At 35.9% G+C, this 20,708-nt stretch overlaps 2 protein-coding genes across 2 annotated transcripts; both read left to right on the top strand.

Annotated features, from left to right (window-relative positions):
- The first annotated feature begins 1,972 nt into the window (after positions 1–1,972).
- LOC126713135 (probable receptor-like protein kinase At4g10390) lies at positions 1,973–4,091 on the top strand. The gene is made up of 3 exons (XM_050412793.1): positions 1,973–2,241; positions 2,405–3,003; positions 3,163–4,091. The coding sequence occupies exons 2-3, from the start codon at positions 2,556–2,558 to the stop codon at positions 3,918–3,920; spliced, it is 1,206 nt and encodes a 401-aa protein (XP_050268750.1). The 5' UTR covers positions 1,973–2,241; positions 2,405–2,555; the 3' UTR covers positions 3,921–4,091.
- An 11,510-nt stretch (positions 4,092–15,601) lies between these two features.
- Positions 15,602–18,008, top strand: LOC126713136 (protein FATTY ACID EXPORT 4, chloroplastic). Its single transcript, XM_050412794.1, has 4 exons — positions 15,602–15,940; positions 16,061–16,125; positions 17,492–17,579; positions 17,704–18,008. Exons 1-4 carry the CDS (start codon positions 15,682–15,684, stop codon positions 17,811–17,813), a joined length of 522 nt encoding a protein of 173 aa, XP_050268751.1. The 5' UTR covers positions 15,602–15,681; the 3' UTR covers positions 17,814–18,008.
- The last annotated feature ends 2,700 nt before the right edge of the window (positions 18,009–20,708 follow it).

Below are 20,708 nucleotides of genomic sequence, written 5' to 3'. Positions count from 1 at the left end.
GGAAAAGAGCGACACAATATTTCGTCAGGAGGCTGTTGAAGGCCCAATGTCGTCTTGAAGGTGTTGAGGTGGTCTAGGGGGTCCTTAAGTCCATCAAATGGTTCAAGCTAAGGCAGGCAAAATTTCGACGGTACTAGACATTCCAAGATTGCCGTTGTAAAAGGTGAATTTGTCATTTTAACCATCCTATCCAGGCTTTGATCTTTCTTCCCTTTAATGACATTCCTCAGCTTGTCCATTCCTTTCACATCTCCTGGAAGAGATCCGAGTTTGGTTCATCTAAAGTAGCTGGTCCTTGACGGTCGCTCCTTCTATGACTATCTCCTTCGTCTTCTTGATTAGCCCTAGACCGGTTCTCCTCTTGCTGAAGCCGTAGCCTCAACTCCTGGTTCTACCTGGTGAGTTCTTCCATGCTAGCTGCAAGTGTCTGGATTTGCAGAGCTAATGTTGCAGGATCTTGGTTGGACTCCATTTGAATTTGGGAATTGACTGGAACCATGCTTTCAAACCTAAGTGTAAAAATGTCATTCCAACAGACGACGCCAAACTGATGATGTGCAAATCATCAGTCTTGTAGGTTCGTCCAGACGAAGTTGAATCCGTGCCACCAACTCTGCAAATGTAGAACAATGGCTCCCTTAAGGTGGTCACCGGTGTGGTGCCTGCCACAACGTCTCCGATGCCGAAGTTAGTATATATGGGAGTTTTTAGAGAATAATAAGACTGTTCTAAATATAAGAGTATTTTTGGATGAATCTCTGTACCTGCTTTGTCTCTGATCAGTATATATACAACTTCATGGTTTCTAGTCGTTGGGGCCTTAATTGCAGCTTTAGTGCCCTTTTTGTAACGCCTCAGGGCTCATGAATATGGGTTTCGATGGGACTCCAACGGTTTGCCCCTTAATTGGTAATTGCCCAAGGCATTGAATGCTCTTATTAATGATTCGCTTATATTCATCCGTGTCGTGCCAAGGTGGACTAATATATTTGATAAGGTCGTCTAGGAAGGGGAGTTCGTTAGTCCCACCAGCTACAAAATTTCTAAAAAATTAAAGATCAATAGCTATGTCATTAATAAACTATTTAAATTGCAAGTTTTTGTAATTTAAAATTATGTATAAAATATAAACTTATAGTCATATAGTAAATAATATCCGATTGACACAAAATTTGACATGTGTATTAAGAGCATAAAGAACATATAATTCAATAGTTAGATTTTCAAAATATGTAATAATGTTTATTTAATTGAGTAAAATTGTAACCTTAGGCTACAACTAATTTTGTAACTAAACTTTGTCTTTAGTTACTGTTATAGATATATTTGCCCATTAGCATAGGTTCAAACTTAATTTTACTTTGTGTGTAAGCCAAGTCTCTTACTTATACTAGAAGTCTATTAGTTTAGAGTTTAGTCTACTATATATATCCATATTATGGTTTATTGTAACAAAAGATTTGTACTACACTGTAATATATATTAAAGATGTAGACCTTTTTAGGGTTTCCTCTGTGGACGTAGGTCGTTAAACTGAATCACGTAACTCTTGTGTTCTTGTATTTCTATTTTATGCTTCCCTCTTCCACATCTATACAAGCATATTCAATATGAAATATATTATAACTAAGATTTAACGGTTATAAATCACAATGTGTTTCTCAAAAAAAAAAAAAAAAAAAAAAAAAGAAAAGAAAAGAAAAGAAAAGAAAAGAAAAGAAGAAAAAGTTATAAATCACAATGTGTAAAAAAAGTTTTTGCCTTTAGTGGTATTAGTGGGCCACAAGGTGATGCCTATAGTATTGCCTCGTGTTTTAAATTTTAAAGCGAGTGAGCAACTAGCAATCCTCCTAATTTGACCTGAGAATTGACATAAGGCCAAAAAATTAAAAAAATTAAAAAAAAAAAGGTAGGGAAAAAAAGAGAAGAAGAAAAAAAAGTAGAGGGTAGGAAACCAGAATCTTGGAAAATCACAACTGGAGTATTTTTTTAAAACCCATATTTATTTGATGTTCCATCGTTAGAAACGGTCCCTCTTGTTGGGATGAGACAATGTCACGTTTAACAAATAATAAAACTGTTTTCCTTGGAAGCTTCATTTTCTCTAAACTCTAGATCAGAAAAGGAGGCACTGTTGGATTCTGCATCCGTAGCGACCCCCAGTATGAAGATTAAACAAATCTAGAGAGGTTCAACCGCACGGGTCTGTACCCTGAACCGACAGTCCGTATTTGTCTTCTGGTGTGTTGTCCATCCCTTTTTCATTTTGAAATCTCTTCTTTTTTAGTTTTTCAAACTCACCTAGACTCTTTCTGGGTCGCTTCTTCTTCTTCTTCCTATGTTAGCACTTAGTATTAGTACCACCGCTACTAGTTTGTCCTTGATCTAATACAATACTTGATAGATTCTATTACCAACTACACTGCACCCACCGACACCTCCATCTCCTATAAAAGTTTCAAGGACGGACAGGAGGGACATCAAACCACACCACGTTGACCAGCGCTAGCTAGCTATCCTTATACTTGGCTTTGCTGCTTTTGGAATTGGAAGTGATGGGTTTCCTCAAGTGCCTTATTGGATTCAAAATTAGACGCAGATCCAATCGTGTCGTTACTTATAATCAGGACCATGATGGGAACCGGAACCAGTCTACTAGCAATGGCACCACTACTAATACAGCTACTGATGATAGTAGTAAGACTAATAGACTTGAGCTAATTGATGGTCAAAAGCGGAATATTGATGGGGTTGGGGTGATCAGGAAATTCAGTTGGGATGAGGTTGAGAGGCTGACCAAGAACTTCTCCAAGGTGATTGGATCGGGAGGATTTAGCACCGTCTATTTGGCTCACTTCCAGGGCCTGGAACTGGAGCTGGGGGCAATTAAGGTCCACATTGGCAGTGAGCGCCTCAACCAATTGTTCAAGCAAGAACTGGACATCCTGCTCCGTCTTCGCCATCAACATATCGTCAAGCTTCTTGGTTATTGTGATGACGGAGGTGAGTACTGTACATATATGTAGTATTTTGCTCTATCTTTTTAATTAATTGAAGATTTGAGATCTGAAATTAATCCGTGATATTTTTTTTTTTTGAGAAGTTGTGATATATTGATATTTGATACATATAATATATATATATATATATATATAATTTCAGAACAAGGGGCAATGGTATTTGAGTACGTCTCCAACGGAAGCTTGCAAGAGAAGCTCCATGGTGGTGGTGATGGTATAGCAGAAGAAGATGCAAAAAGCAAAAGGAAATCATTGCCTGTGCTTTCGTGGAGAAGCCGCATGACAATAGCCTTCCAGCTAGCGCAAGCAATAGAATATTTGCATGAAAAGTGTAGCCCACAGATTGTTCACGGTGACATTAAAGCTTCAAACATCCTACTGGACCACCATCTCAACTGCAAGCTCTGTGATTTCGGTTTCTCAAAGATGGGGTTTTCTTCGTCTATACTCCCACCTTCTTCATCTTCCCCTGCTTATTCCTCGAGGAGGAAGCAAGTGATGATGGGTTCTCCAGGTTACACCGATCCACACTACCTGAGAACTGGATTAGCCTCAAAGAAGAACGACATTTACAGCTATGGAGTCGTGGTTTTGGAGCTTGTGACAGGGATGGAGGCCTTCTGTTCCGAAAGGGGCCAGTTCTTGACATCTATAGTGGGACCGACATTGCTGACGAGGGATGTGGCGGACATGGTGGACCCACGACTGGGCAGAGACTATGATATGGAAGAAGCAAGGGCCATGCTTTCCATCTCAGCCCTCTGCCTTGGCCACTCGCCCACCCTCAGGCCTTCTGCCACCCACATCTTGCAAACTATCAAGGACAAAATGTCTAAATCTCTTCCACCTCTTTCCATTTCTCACCGCCACCGGACAAAGACAAATTTGGTCAACTCGTGATTCGTGATTCATGATCTATTAGTGTGATTCTGTAAATTTGTAAAAAAGAAAAAAGAAAAAAAATACTTATATTACACTTTTGATCTTTTGCAACTGGATTCATTAGGGTTGGTGTTGAATAACATCCCATGTACATTCATAATGTCATTCGACAGTGACACTTTAACGACCCTCCCGTGCGTTTTTTTGTAATTATTTTTTGATTTTTTATCATTGTTTTCTATTTTTAAGTAGATAGAAATACATTCTCCCAAAAAAAAAAAAAAGTTGGTAGAAATAAATTTATTTATATTATAATTTTTTTTAGAGAAAAATATTATTAGTTTGTTTTACTTTTTCAAATGAACATGTCTGTTTGGATAGTGCTAATTTTGCTGAAATTGAAAACTTATTACTGAAAGTACGGTAGATAAAAGTAAAAATTAGTTGAAATAGTACAGTGAGACCCATGAATAGTACCAAAAAGTGTAGTGAGACCCATGAATAGTTGTAAAAATAAGTTGAATAATAAAATAATTTTAATTTTTCATTGGTATCCAAACACACACTTGACATGTCAATGCAAATAGATTATAGTCTCTAGATATTTTTAATATGAAAATAAGAGAAATATTAGAAAGATTATTTTCAAAGCTAGACATCAATGTTCATTTGTTAATAGAGGGGAGTATAACTTAAAACGGGGAGAAAAACAATAAAAGAATTAAAATTAAAATTTATATTAAAAATATCTAGAGACTATAATATTTTATTGTTTTATTGTTTTTCTCCCCATTTACGAAACAAAATATTGAAAAGAATAGTAATAAATTTGAAAGTTTCTATTCCTTAATTTTTCTAATGGTAAATCAGACATAGTGTACGTTTGTATTAGCTTTTTAATGATTTTGATGAAAGTGGATAAAAATACAATTGTATTTGTAAAATTTGAGACTTTAAAAAACTATATATAAGAGCATTTACATTTGAGGTGTTAAAAACTTTGGTGTTTAGTTTTTTAAAAAACTACTTTATCTATTTTAACATATTATTTTACAATTTATCCTACATCCGATCTCTCTTTTTTTTTTTTTTTTTTTTAGTCGATAAAAAAAATCATTCCAATAAAATAATAGAAACAACCAAATAAAAACTCATTTCACTGCATTCCAACTCAGCCAACCCAAACTTGTGAAAAGTGTAAGAAAGTATGCATTTTGATATGAAATGTTAAAATTAGGTGGTTTGTTGAAATTTTGGCTTTCTTTGATTGTTGGTCAACTAGGTTAAAGTAGTTGAGTCAACATAGAAAATTTTGCTCATTTTGACATTGAACCATAAAATTGGTTAATCTAACATTCAATCAAGAAAAAAAATATGATATTGATATCAAAGACAAGCTAGCTCTCAGAGAGAGAGAGAGAGAGATTTTAGTCTTCAATGAGCATTGTCATCTTCTTGTCTCAAGTCCACAAGGATAAGCCCAAAGTAATCACCCACTTCCCTCGTCCAAAGTACTATAAAGAGAGATTTCTCTGTCTATCACTTTTGTCAAAAAAGAAGAAGATTTCTCTGTTGACCACACACACACAGATCTACATTGAGTTTTTGATAGTAAAATAATTGAAGAGAGATGTGAGTGGAATTAATGGAAAAAGTTTGGTTACAAATTTGGTTATAGCCTATAACTACAAATCCATCTAATATTTTTTATTGGATGTAAATTTTAACAAAAATCTACCATTGGATTGCATTTTATTCTTATATCTTCCAAACTTGCAATATTTCTAGAAGATCAAAAATCAATAGTAATGTCATCAATTAAATGTTTAAATTTCAAATTTTTGTAGTCTAAAATTATGCATATAAGTTTATGAATCGAATAGTAAAGAACATTCGATTGACAAGAAAATTGATATGTGTGTTAAAAACATAAAGAACACGCAATATAATGGTTAAAATTTCAAAATATATAGCCATGTTAATTTTTCTTTTTTTTAGTGAGAGTTGTGGCCTTAGGTTACAATTAAGCTTGTAGACAAACTTTGTCCAGAATAAAATATGCGCATTTAATTTTTAGATTTTTATACAATGGCCATGTATAGCTAGATTTAACTGTAGCAATGAGTAAAATTTTAAACAATAATACATGACTAGATGTGGGTACATGTGTTTTTGTGATTTTTTTTTTTTCCTAGTGTTATCCAAAATAGAGAAAAATGAATTTTACATCTTCAGATGCCAACGAGTGGAGCTTATGAATCTTTTTTGGAATAAGATTGGGCTTTTAGTATTTAGTAATTTCTTGCTATTTATTATTTTATGTATTGAAGTCAAGAGTCTTGTAACTTAATTGGCACCTATCTACACACAAAGTGCTTGAGAGTTTAAGGGGGAAATGATTTGAGTTATGAGGTTAGCAACATAGTTTAACTATCTCAACCAAAAAAAAAAAAAAAAAATGTATTGGAGATTTGGACTTTTATTTTTGTAGGGTCACAATTTGTGGCCTAAGCCCAAAATATATGGAGTCTTGGCCCAATGAGCCCAATACAATAAATTTGTAGAGAATGGATCAAAGAACTAGGTCCTAATGAGTTGGACAATGGCTAATATTGAATTGTATAACGATCAAACACAAATAAAGGATGCTGATATCAATAGACTTTCAGTATGAGGAGGTTAGACTTGTATATAATGATCACTCTTGGATATCAGAATGATTTAAATTGCTATAATATTTTTTTCTCTCTATTTTCCGATCCCCTTCTCATGGAGGGTCTCTCACATTATATAGCCCATTTTAGGCCATTTTGATCCTACATTTGTTGATCATCTGAGTCCCTACTTGAGTGCTCGTCCCATCAGACACCCTTTTTAGCCTTCTGTGAGTTGTGGTAACCAAGGCAGCACTGTTCAGAGGTCTTCTCCACATAAATGCGGCTAGAAAAGTAGCTGCAACTCATTTAATGCAGTGATAACAGCTTTTCCTTAGATATTTTGAGTTTCCTTCTTTCTCGTATGTTCATGAGGCACATTTCTATCGCTATAGCCTTTTGGAGGGTCACTCTAATTGCTAGGGTACACACTTGAGCTACATTCGTCACATCCGAGGAGGTATTCCTCCTCGGATCATCTTCCATTCATTCCCTGCTTATGAGACTTTAACTAGGGATCCCTTAACAACTATTTGCCTCTCCTCGGACTTGTCAATTGTCCCGGGTGAAGCCTAGAGCCCAATATATGATCTTGGGCCCTTACCCCTACAATTTTCATCAATGCTTTGGAGATTTTTGGCAATTGAATTATTAAAGATAGTTTGGATTTTACTTTGATGTAATAATTCTTTGAGGATAGTCATTATTGTATAAGATGGTCTTGCACACTTATAAGGTGTGTGGCTGATAATTGTTGTTTGCTTAAGCCTATTTGTCCGGGTTGGGAGTGTGACACAAGGAATTATTTTAGTAATTGTAGGATTCCTAGTTAGTAAAAACGCATATGTTATGGGTCTATTTGGGATTCCCTTATTTTGCTGAAATTGAATTTTTTTTTGCTAAAAGTACTGTAGATAAATGTAAAAGTTAGCTACCATCGCATATCCTAGGTGTGGGGGGATAAGGGCCAGGGTTCAAGTCTCCAAAAGAGAACTTCACACACATATACACTTAGATTAGGCTAGAGTAGAATTCTATCTTGTATCAAAAAAAAAAAAAAAGTAAAAGTTAGCTAGAATAGTACAGTGAAACCTATAAATAGTCCCAAAAATAAGTTAAATAGTAAAATAAGCTGACTTTTTAATTTTTACCAAACATACACTATATATACAATAGGCATATCTTCGTAAAGTTTTTTTTTTTTTTAAATTCGGGTTTTGGCATTCTCTTTTGAATTGTATGGTTATATAAATAGTTTTTTCCCAAAAAAAAAAAAAAAATTATTTCCATTTTATTGAGAACCGTATTGTTTAATTGATAAAAAAAAATGGTATAGAAAAACATTAAGAAACGGTCTACATAAACACAAATAGTTATAAAAGTAAACCTATAGTAGTTGCCCACTTGTACTCTAGTCTATTATTTTTATACCGAATTTTTGAAATGTATTTTTCTAAAGAGATGCCGAATTATACCCATATATTTACCATATTATACACCTATCATATTTTACTAATTACTAATTAGGGTAGGATAATATTTTTTTTATTAATCTATATATTATTATTATTATTATTATTATTATTATTATTATCTATATATATATATATATATGTGGGGTCCAATAATTTGTGGCCCTGGCCCATTTTTACATTGGAGCCCAAGGCCTGAGCCGAGGAAGGTTATAACCGAGGATAGGTAATAAAAGTCCAAATAGTCTTGAGACACAGTCGAGGATGATTCTGTCATCGGCATATCCGAGGCACCCCTGGGAGGAAGGGCAAAAACGGTATAGGAACAGTTTGGGAAAAAATCTAAAAATATCTATGTCAATAGAGAAGGGTACGCTGGATAGTATAACGACCAAGGATAAAGGGAAAGCTGCCCTTACTGCCATTCAATACTCTGCACCTGACAGAGCCATACTCTTTAGCTTTTATAACCACCCCTCGACCACTCTAAGTATGGGCTGATGGGACAAGTATCAGTCCTGGAAAGTCGAACCCACACGTGGACGTTGGATAAAGGATACAGGCTAGTATAAAAGAAAAAGTAAGCAATCCAGAGAGAGGGGCTGGGAAAAATGGCCAAAAACCAGAGCCTCCCAGCCCGCCTCCAAGAGAAAGACTCCTAGAGCGAACACGATTTAATCATGTATGAACACCACGACTAACCACCATCTGGTAACCAAGGCCTAGCCTTTCAAACCCACGCTCTATAAATGATATTGTTTAGGCCTCTTTACGTACGAGCCCAATATTATCTTGGGGTCATTACGAATTGCGTCCTTACAATTGGCGCCGTCTGTGGGAAGGGCTTGTGTCTTGGCACAGGCAGTGGGTGGAGACAATCCCTCACATCATTTCCAACAGCCGGATGTAGTGTTCTAGCGTAAAGTTCCACTAGGGGCTACGTTTCTTCACTAGGGGCTACGTTTCTTCACTAGGGGCTGCGCTACGTAGCGTCAGCAGTACGGATGGTTTTAGGGGCTTGGCCGAGGAGCTAATCCCCCTAAACCAAGGCGCCAAACGCCACAGTTGAGGGGTTAATTCCCCCAACTACTTAGAAATCAAGTTTTGGACAAAACCAAGGTATTGCATGGTCCTCGGACTCAAACCTATGGGGAAACCAACTACTTAGAAATCAAGTTTTGGACAGAACCAAGGTATTGCATGATCCTCGGACTCAAACCTATGGGGAAACCAACTACTAAGAAATCAAGTTTTGGACAGAACCAAGGTATTGCATGGTCCTCGGACTCAAACCTATGGGGAAACCAACTACTTAGAAATCAAGTTTTGGACAGAACCAAGGTATTGCATGGTCCTCGGACTCAAACCTATGGGGAAACCAACTACTTAGAAATCAAGTTTTGGACAGAACCAAGGTATTGCATGGTCCTCAGACTCAAACCTATGGGGAAACCAACTACTAAGAAATCAAGTTTTGGACAGAACCAAGGTATTGCATGGTCCTCGAACTCAAACCTATGGGGAAACCAACTACTTAGAAATCAAGTTTTGGATAGAACCAAGGTATTGCATCGTCCTCGGACTCAAACATATGGGGAAACCAACTACTTAGAAATCAAGTTTTGGATAGAACCAAGGTATTGCATGGTCCTCGAACTCAAACCTATGAGGAAACCAACTACTTAGAAATCAAGTTTTGGACAGAACCAATGTATTGCATGGTCCTCGGACTCAAACCTATGGGGAAACCAACTACTTAGAAATCAAGTTTTGGACAGAACCAAGGTATTGCATGGTCCTCGGACTCAAACCTATGGGGAAACCAACTACTAAGAAATCAAGTTTTGGACAGAACCAAGGTATTGCATTGTCCTCGGACTCAAACCTATGGGGAAACCAACTACTTAGAAATCAAGTTTTGGACAGAACCAAGGTATTGCATGGTCCTCGGACTCAAACCTATGGGGAAACCAAATACTAAGAAATCAAGTTTTGGACAGAACCAAGGTATTGCATGGTCCTCGGACTCAAACCTATGGGGAAACCAACTACTTAAGAAATCAAGTTTTGGACAGAACTAAGGTATTGCATGATCCTCGGACTCAAACCTATGGGGAAACCAACTACTTAAGAAATCAAGTTTTAGACAAAACCAAGGTATTGCATTGTCCTTGGATTCAAACCTATGAGGAAACCAACTACTAAGAAATCAAGTTTTGGACAGAACCAAGGTATTGCATGGTCCTCAGACTCAAACTTATGGGAAAACCAACTACTAAAAAATCAAGTTTTGGACAGAACCAAGGTATTGCATGGTCCTCGAACTCAAACCTATGGGGAAACCAACTACTAAAATATCAAATTTTGGCCAGAACTAAGGTATCGCATGGTCCTCGGACTCAAACCTATGGAGAAGTCAGCTACTTAAAAAGAATTCTAAGTCGCTCAGTCCTCGGACCAAATACCAGAAAAGGTTAAGGCTATGAAAGTTATTAGGAAGATGGCGAAACGCCTTATTACTCAGCGACCTACAGGGGCTGTACCTTTTGGGTTATATATCCTCGGATGATTACTCCCTACATGGCATCGAGCATTCAGCCATCACCTCGTTCAAGTTTGGGGTATATAACCCATTTTTAGGTCGGTCTTATTTTACACGATACCTCTAATAAGTTCATAATGACATCTTTTTTCTTGGTAAGGGATTTCGGCCCTAAGTATTGTTTTCTCAGATCGGCATTATTATGCCAGCCAGCTCTAATAAGCTCATCATAATATCTTTTCCTTTTCTTCTTAGTAAGGATTTCAGCCCTTAGTATCATTTGTTCAAATCGGCATTATTATGTCGGATAGTTTCAACAAGCACAGAGCAAGATCTTTTTATTAACTGGGATTTTGGCCCTAAGCATCGTTCAGAGTATAAAAATAAAAAAGAAGTCACAGGGTAGTACGTCCATTCACGGCATAACCATTTCAAAAAGAAGAGATAGAATATACGAAATAAAGCAATGATGACTTTTATTAATATAAGGAGGTATTACAACGTACAATGAAGGGCTTAGACAAGCCTATGTAGGAAACGAATTACAAAAACAATAAAAAACAAAACTAATAAACAACCAGAAGTCTTTTTAAGCTCCACTCCCAAGTTTTTCCAAATTCTGCCTCAGTAGCACCCATATTGAGAGGAGGACCTTCCTTGGTAGAAGAGGAGAAGAAGAGGAAGAAGGAAAAGCACCAGGATGGATCTGGTGATGGGAAAGAAGAAGAAGGGGAGGCAAAAGGAGGCACCAGTGAAGGAAGAGAGGAAGAAGCAGGGATACTTGGTCCCTACGTCAGTCTTGACTCCTAACACGCTGGTGCCATGTTAGCTATGCCCATAAGAGAGCGGCTGGTACTGATAATGGGTGACCCCAGCTCAACCGCACCAAAAGTTTAACGCGACGAGCCCCTGCTTCGGATTTTGGCTGAAGGAAGGATGAGAAGTAGCTTGTGTCTTTGCCATCCCTGCCCTGACCGAGCCATTTTAAGTTTCAGAAGAACATGGCATTTCTGGGAAGGGTATGGTCCCTTCATTCCCGCTCTTATCTCAAATGTATCACAATTCAAGGTGTAAACTAGCGGATAAAGGAAACTCTGGGGGAGGCTAAGGGTTTTAGACTTTAAAAGGATTAAAAGGTCTCTGTGTAAGAGAAATAACCTCTTGCCTTTCTTCTTATATGAAGGGCAAAATGGGAGGCATTCAATCTATTCAAATTTCCAAGAAAATCTATAAACGAGAATATACCCACTCCACTTCCCCACACCGTCAATAACCGTCGAAATTAAATGGTCTCGTAAAGGGAAGTCATTAAAGGCGCGTTTTGGATAATGAAACGGTAGGAACACAACGTGAATGAATTCAGAGGAATGTCTCGTAGTCTGGTGTGTTTCTTGGATAGATGAAGAGACACCCACATTGATGAAGGGACACCCACATTGATGAAGGGCAGAGCTAAACGAGCCGTAATAAAGGCTTGACATTACCAAAACCCTCCTCTCCGACCAAGAGGTCGGACAACAGGGTTTTGAGGGGCTATTGTGGGGTCCAATAATATGTGGCCCTGGCCCATTTTTACATTGGGGCCCAAGGCCCGAGCCGAGGAAAGTTATAGCTGAAGATAGGTAATAAAAGTCCAAATAGTCTTGAGACACAGTCGATGATGATTTTGTCCTCGACATATTCGAGGTCCCCCTGGGAGGAAGGGCAAAAACGGTATAGGAACAGTTTGGGAAAAAATCTAAAAATATCTATGTCAATAGAGAAGGGTACGCTGGATAGTATAACGACCAAGGATAAAGGGAAAGCTGCCCTTACTACCATTCAATACTCTGCACCTGACAGAACCATACTCTTCAACTTTTACAACCACCCCCCAACCACTCTGGGTATGGGTTGATGGGACAAGTATCAGTCCTGGAAAGTCGAACCCACACATGGACGTTGGATAAGGGATATAGGCTAGTATAAAAGAAAAAGTAAGCAATCCAGAGAGAGGGGCTGGGAAAAATGGCCAAAAACCAGAGCCTCCCAACTTGCCTCCAGGAGAAAGACTCCTAAAGCGAACACGATTTAATCATGTATGAACACCATGACTAATCACCGTCTGGTGACCAAGGTCTAGCCTTTCAAACCCACGCTCTATAAATGATATTGTTTGGGTCTCTTTACGTACGAGCCCAATATTATCTTGGGGTCGTTACGAATTGCGTCCCTACAATATATATATATATATATATATAACCAAAGCCATAGAAGCTCCCACAATTTTCCACATCATCATTATTTTTAAAATATCAGCATTATAAAACAAAAATTCTGATTTTAATAACTATTTCTTCCCAATACTCCTCCTTCCTTATAAAAACCCGATCAACTCTTTCTCCTCCCATCTTCCTCTATATCACAAGCACAACACAATCCAAAACCAAACCAAAAAAAGTAAACGTAAGCACAAAACCAAAGCACAGACCGACAGACCCAAACCAAAAGTTTCTCCAAAAAAAAAAAAACCAAAATAATCCTATCTCCCATCTCCCTCTTCGTCATCTTCCTCCTTATTCCATCCACCCAGAAACTCCATTAAAACACCTCTAAAATTCCAACCACCCAGAAACTCTATTAAAACACCTCTGAAATTCCAACCACCCAGAAACACCCACTAACAGCAAAACCCATGGCCATCCATGGCTACCCACGGCCACCCACGACCCCACGCCGAGCTGAAGCCACCCACGCTGATCTGAAGCCACCCACTCCGATTTGGAGCCACCCAAAGCCGATCTTGAAAAGAGAGAGGATTCACCGTGAGCCGTGAGAGGAAGAGAGTAGAGAGTGTGAGAGAAAGAGATGAGAAAAAAAAGAAGAAGAGAGAGGTCAGAGGAGTCTGAAGTGTGAGGAAGAGAGAAGGGTAGAGCCGTAGAGAGAACGCAGAACAGAGACACAGAGAAACAGTGAGAGAGGGATGACATTTATGACACCATCACATGCCTTATCATTCACAAAACTGTCATTACATCATTTTATAAAAATATTTCTTTTAAATAAATAATCAAATAATCATTTTAAAATATTTTAGCTTAACAATAACAATAAATAAATTTCAACATAAAAAAGTAGTAAACAAATGACTTTATTTCAATTTAGGGGGGAAAAAAAACTTATTTCAGTCCAAAAATAGTAGAAGTAATAACCATATTATTATTGTCTAAAGTCTAACTGAAATGCACAAAAAATATTGCACAGGTGATAGCTTAAACTCTTCATTCAATTTTTTTTTTTTTTTTTTTAGAGTAATAGCTTAAATTCTTCATTTATTATTGGATTTTTTTCATAATCAATAGTTTTCCCGTGCATCGCACGGGTTAGCGACTAGTTATTATTATTATTATTATATAACCAAAACTTCTGAAACTCTCACAATTTTCCACGTCAGCATAATATTTAAATAAAATTATCATTTTATTTAAATAAAATTATTTTTTATTTTTGTTTAGTCCAAACTTAACAAGGAGTGAAACTCTATTTCTCTAATAAGTTCAACTTAAACTTAAACTCATCATTATCATTTTTTTAAAAACAATTAAAAAAGAAGAAGAAGAAGAAGAAGACATGCTACTACGAAAAAAGAATACTACATTCTATTTTGCTACTACTAAAACATAAAAACCCTAGAACTCTTCCCTTCCCCTAAGAACCTACGCAGGGCATTTGTTTCAACCTAGTGGAGAAGCCTTCGCAGAATATGCATGGAACAACTATTCGCCAACAAGACACTTGATGCTAACCAAGCTATGAGACACAAGAAAGTGCAAGACCTCCAAGCTAATACTCATCAAAATAGTGAGGCAGTAGATATTGGGAGAGCTACTTTCAAGACCACACTTAATCTATTATCAAACACCATTTTTTCGGTGGACTTTGACACATGTTTGAAGAACTCACCATCCATTGAATAAAAAATTGTTTATTTGATGGTTCTTCATTATTATTATTATTATTATTATTATTATTATTATTATTATTATTATTATTATTATTTTTATCTTTTGATTTTATATGTTTCCTAGGAACACAACCTAGCAGATAAGAGAATTAGTAGTTTTTTTTTTTTTTTTTAATCTAATTTTTCTTTTAGGTGCAATAATGTTTTATGGTATTCCTCACTTAATGTCACATATAATCTGGTATATAGAGTGCATAATCTCTGTTTTCTAATTCTTTAGTTTGATCTCAAAAGCATGTTCACTTAAGGATAAATTTTTATTTGGTATGTTATATATAAATTTTTTGAATTTGGTTTGGTTTTGAAGTAGAATTTGGGGATTCTATAAATTTTGAAGTTTTAAGTCTTGGAGTTTTTGGTATTTGTGTTTTAGTAGGTTGATCTTAATTTTTCACCTTAAATACTTTTTATTTAGGTTCATGTGATTGGGATTTTTTTTTCTTATTAAAAGCTATGATGTTTGGTTGATTAATTATTTGTTTTGATATTGTTCCATATTTTGAATTGTCTATATTGTTATTATTACGAGAAAGTCATATTATTACTCAAATTTGAAACTTGGTGTGTCTTTCTCATATCATGGTCTTTGTTTATATATTTGCAGTTTATACTAGTTTTCAGTGTGCGTATATATAATTATAGGAAGTTTTGCTTTATTAATTTAAAAATTGTAAATTACTTTGTAGATTTCGGTAACTATGCACTTGCAACTCAATAACATTCAATAATAAATAACACTTCTAAACTATGGAAAAGTATAGAAATTAAATATTTCTTCATTTTTTTAAAAAAAAATATGAACTAGCAAAATGTCTATTTACTAATTGTTGGATTTTTTTTTTCAAAGTCAATAATTTTTTCGTGCATCGCATAGATTAGCGACTAGTTATTATTATTAAGCACACTGAAGGGTAGAGAGAAGAGTGTGGGCTTTTGGTCCATGTTAGGCGGCCTCAAAAAAACGGATGATGGGGCTGGCATTGAAAAACCTCGTCCGGTTCGATTGTGGGCTGAGGCCCACTTGAGCACTCAATTTCCGAAAGAAGAGAAGGCATCGAACTGAGACTACAGTATTAGTAGACTACACCGGAGAGAGAGAGAGAGAGAGATGGCCTACTACTCCTCCTCGTTACCGATCACGGCTCCGGCCGCTGGTTGTTTCCAGGAGCATCATCATCTGAAATGTGGCACAGTGGCATTAAATGTAAATTGGAGTAACAGTTATCAATATGCAAGGATGAGCAAATCCAAATCCAAAGCCAGCAGCAGTCGCATCCTATTTCGGTGCAATTCTCAACTGGCAGACCTCGCCCCAGCCACCTCTGCCGCCTACGGACTCCTGCTTCTAGGCGGCGGTCTCTTTGCCTGTAAACTCTTTCATTTCATTTTCAAATTTTGAAGCTTTTTTTTTTTTTTTGTTTAATAAAAAAAAATTATAAAATTAATCTCTTCACATAATTTCTCTGTTTACAAATTGCGGCTGCCAGATACAAAATCAGGAAGCAAGGGATCACTTTTCGGCGGAACTACTGGGGCTGCTCTAATGGCATCTGTAAGTTTAGCATTTTCAACTTCAAATATTAGCTCTACTATTTATTTATTTATTTATTTTATTTTATTTCAATTGCTACTAGCTTTCTTTGTTTTTCATCTCCCCGAACTAACACCCTTTTAGCTTTGAAAATTGCAATTTAGAACTTTTACACCTTCACTATTTACATTTACAATGTGTCCCTTCTGTCATGTTCCATCACATTTTAAACCTTAGCTTGCAAAGAAATTAACAACGACATTTCCCTTCAATGGATTAAAATTCTGTTCCACACTACCTTATTAACCACTTTTTGAGGAAGGATATGTTTGACCAGTAAACATATGATATCCATGCGGTTTTAAACAAATTGAATAAATTTCATTCTCCATACAAAAGATAGATGCCTAGAACTCCTTGAATTATTTTTCGTAGGGATCTTTTAAAGTAGAGGCTTGCGGTCATTATAGGTCAATTGTCCAGTTGAGAACACCGTTTTATTCTATAATTAGATAGCATCAGAATTCTTTGGCTGAGAATATTCTATTAAACTCAATGTTACCTGTAAGTATTAAAATTACTAAAAAATGTATTGAATTCACTGAAATTTCACATTGACATACAATCCTTAACACATTTAGATTTCTGCTAAAAGAACTGTGAAATAGAAACAAAGTTTATTACCATTACTATTATTAGTTTTCATACTAATAAAAGGTCATAACTAGTACAAGGCTTACCCTTTTTGTTGGTTTGAGAGAGATGATTGATAGGTAGCCTTAACCCTAATTTTATTATTATAATTTTTTTGAAGATGTTGATTTCTGAACTCAAACCTACTACCTGTTGTCATCGCACCAACACCATACCTCTAGTTTTCATATTAATATTACTTCTACTGCAACTAATATTATTATTTTCTGTGTTATTAGATCAAATATTAAAGAAAATTATCTACATCACACTTGACCTAATGAATATTATGCCTCACATTACTAGACAATTTTGTTTTATGCATTTATCTAATATAATAAATTCACTTTTATATATAAAATAACTAATATAAGAAATTCAAATTTCTGAAAAAAGAGGAACGATGTTAGTTTTAGAATTTTTTATTTTTTATTTTTATTTATTTATTTTTTTGGGGGGTGATTTGGGGGGGGGGGGGGGGGGGGAGAGGGTTGGAGGTGGAGGTTCATTAATTTTATTCATAAACAAGCTGAAAATGAAAAAATAATCTGAATAATCTTTGGAGAAATTGTTTCCAAATAAGAACTTTACAAGTACAGTATCCCCCCAACTCCCCACTACGAACAGTTCAGTGTTCTTATGCAGAATATTTGCAATTCCCAATAGCCTTACTTTTTTATGCAATTCCCAATAGGCTTACTTTCTTATGCAAGTACCAGATACAAAAGCTATCGGTGATGCTGTTGGGTTTGGATCCTCATTCCTTTTCTCTTCTGTATTTGGTACGCCTTTTCAATGTTCATGTTTTTGAGTTTTCTCTCTCATGTATTGGCGTTAAAATGTCTCTGCATTTCTTCCTGGACTGACTTGAAACCTGCTCTCTCTCCCTTCATTTTATGTTCTCAGCTATACGATTGGCAGCTACACGTAAGTTAGCTCCTGCAGGCCCCTTGTTAGGTCTTTCTATCTGTGCGTTGGCTATATTTATCTCAGCATATCTACATGATAAACTCTGATCTTTTAGTTTCCTCTAATACCACAAAGTATTGCTCAGAAATCAGCTGCCTCGAGCTCCGGTCAATTCATTAAGTTACTTTGATATGTTCTAGCCCGAGTTAATTCATTAAGTTACTTTGATATGTTTTGTCTTCTAACTTCGAGTGGACGTAATTAGAATTGTTTTATGCATGAGTTGCTTTGCTTGCTCCCAATTATATTTTGTTGTTGGTTGTGATATTGTGTACTTAATGGTGTAACTTACACAGAAGGCAAAGTTCACAATGATGAATGTGAACTCTATTTTACAAAATGCCTAAACAAACTGGTTATGTTTTGGATTTACAAATTTGATTACGTAAATGTAGTTTAGATCTTTTATTATTTATTTATTTTAATTAAAAAAAATATTTAATGCAAACACATCTCTTGCACCTTTATGGGATTGATTTTGCGAACTTCCTTCTTTACCCTTGTTGTACATACTGTGAAAAATATTATTTAGAATGATGCTTGAGCAGTGGTTCATATATTTGTGGTTGGCCCAACGTATGGTGCCAAACCTCAATTTCTGGCACCTCTCCCTTTTCAAGAGTTAGGTGGATGGTGAGTTCATGGATTCAAAACCTATTGGATACATTTATAACTTGCCAAATAAAAATTTTGAAGCAATGTTTGAATATTATGGCAAAAATATCCTGCAAGTGTATAAAATTCAGATCATCTCCCTCAATTTCATTTCTTGATTTCTTCTTCAAAGTTTGCTATGTTCAAATGAGTTTTCTTAGAGTTTTCTCACATTTTTCTTGACAACCAAACACAACTTAACTTCAATGTTTTATCTTTCAATGTCTAAATGAAAATCACAATCTGAAGAAAAATTCTCATCTAGGCGTTGAGCCGGGATGGGAGGATGCCATGCCTGGAAGACTTCCCAGTCTTCTGAGAACAAACTCACTAAAAAATATCAAACAAAGAGACGATATATACAACAATAATCTATTCATGTATTTTGATTTTTACGAAAAGCTGATGATGGGCAGCAGATTTAAAATTTGATCTCAAGCACAATTTACCCCAATATAAAACCAGTATAATGATCAAAACTCAACTTTGATCTCAAACATACATCACCTAAACATAAAATCCAAGGTACATATTCATCATCACAACAGTCAATTAAAGAAAATCTAAGGGGGGAAAAAAAACCAACAAATGCGTTGAGAACGAAAATTGGATTTGCCGACTTTTGCTTAAGCATTTTCACAACAATAATTCTACCTAGCTCTGAGGGCCTAATTTAAAATTTTATACTTGTCTACCCTTAAAAAAATATTTGTGACCACCCTGAGTTTTTTTTATGCTCAATAGAATTAAACTTTTGTCTATAGTTTGGTACACTTAACAATATTTTGGGGCCTTTCAAGCAAAAGGAAAATGCCCAAAAATTTTTTTTGAATAAAATCTGTATAAAAAAATTTATAATAATAGCAAGCCCAAATGCCCAATAAAGACCTTAGGGAAAAATGCCCAAGATCAATCCTCCCTCACTCGGTACTCAGACGGATTTTTAAATGAACAAAAATAATAATAATTAAATTTTATAAACTAAATACCCATCAATTTGCACCACTAATTGAATCAAATTTTAAACCAAAATAATTCCTAACCTAAAGGAAAATAAGAACCTCGGTCTTCAGCAGTCACTAACCTTAACGTGCTGCTTGCTGCCGCCCCTGATCCTAGAGCACATCAGTGATGGTGACGACAAGATCGGTTGGCCCATAGTAGCGCTGAAGGTAACCCAACTAGCCTATCCAGTTCTAAGTTCTCACTCTCTTTTTCTCTATGTCATCTTTGCTCTCTCTCTCTCTCTCTCTCTCTCTCTCTCTCTCTCTCTCTCTCTCTCTCTCTCTCTCTCTCTCTCTTAAACTAAAAAATCTGGTTCTCTGAATCTCTTTGGATTTGATTCAATTGAATAGCTTTGCCTAATTGCCTTTATTTGACTTTATTGGTTTGTGAGTTTGTCGTTTTGTGTATGTTGATAGGTCAAGAATATATTGACCCATTTGGTAAATCAATTAATTAATTAGTCAAGTTAATTAATTATATTCAATTACATGCAATAAGCGTGGTAGCACAAACAAATCACCAACTAAGTTAAATGCAGTGGAGAATAAATTTAACACGGGTGATTTGTTTATGAATGGGGAAAATTATCGAGGCAAAATTCCATCGAGTGAATTTAAACTCACCACTCTTAAGAATCCACTATTATCAAAACAAGCAGTTACAAGTAAAGGAATTCTAGTCCCTTATACCAACCTACAGTTGAACTCTTACCCTAATACTCAATTGGAATTGTAATGTAGTGACAATCTCTCATTTCAATGCACGGCTCTCAATATGTGACTAACCAATCGATGCATGGATCCAAGTACGTGACTAACTCCTTTACACGAATCCCAGTATATGATTAACACACCAACTTGAGAAAGATGTTGGCTGCAAAGTTCTTCAGTTCATCTACACGATGAATATCAAGAAGCTGCTTGGTTACAAAACCCTCAGTGCACAAACGTAGTAGCTTCTTCAAGAGAAAGATGAACTAGGGCAAATTATTTCCAGTCACAATTTGAGTGAATAATCACTTTGCACCAAGTTGCATCACTTTTGACTACTCTTAAAACAATCCTTATATATGTCTAGGGTTATGAGAAAAGAAACCCTATACAAATATCTTGGATATACATGAAAAACAGATCTGGAAATCTGAATTTCGTAATTTTCGATAGATACAACTTCTGTCAAAAGTTGTCAAGAATCACATATTAAATCTCGATAGATACATCTGTTGAGTTTTAATGAACAACACTTCTTTACTTAATTCTTAGACAGACTTGCATGACTTCAAT

This window comes from Quercus robur, chromosome 2 (genome assembly GCF_932294415.1).
Source record: "Quercus robur chromosome 2, dhQueRobu3.1, whole genome shotgun sequence".
Lineage (NCBI taxonomy): Eukaryota > Viridiplantae > Streptophyta > Magnoliopsida > Fagales > Fagaceae > Quercus > Quercus robur.
The sequence above is the reverse complement of the archived record's forward strand: the minus strand, read 5'-3'. Positions and strand labels throughout refer to the sequence as shown.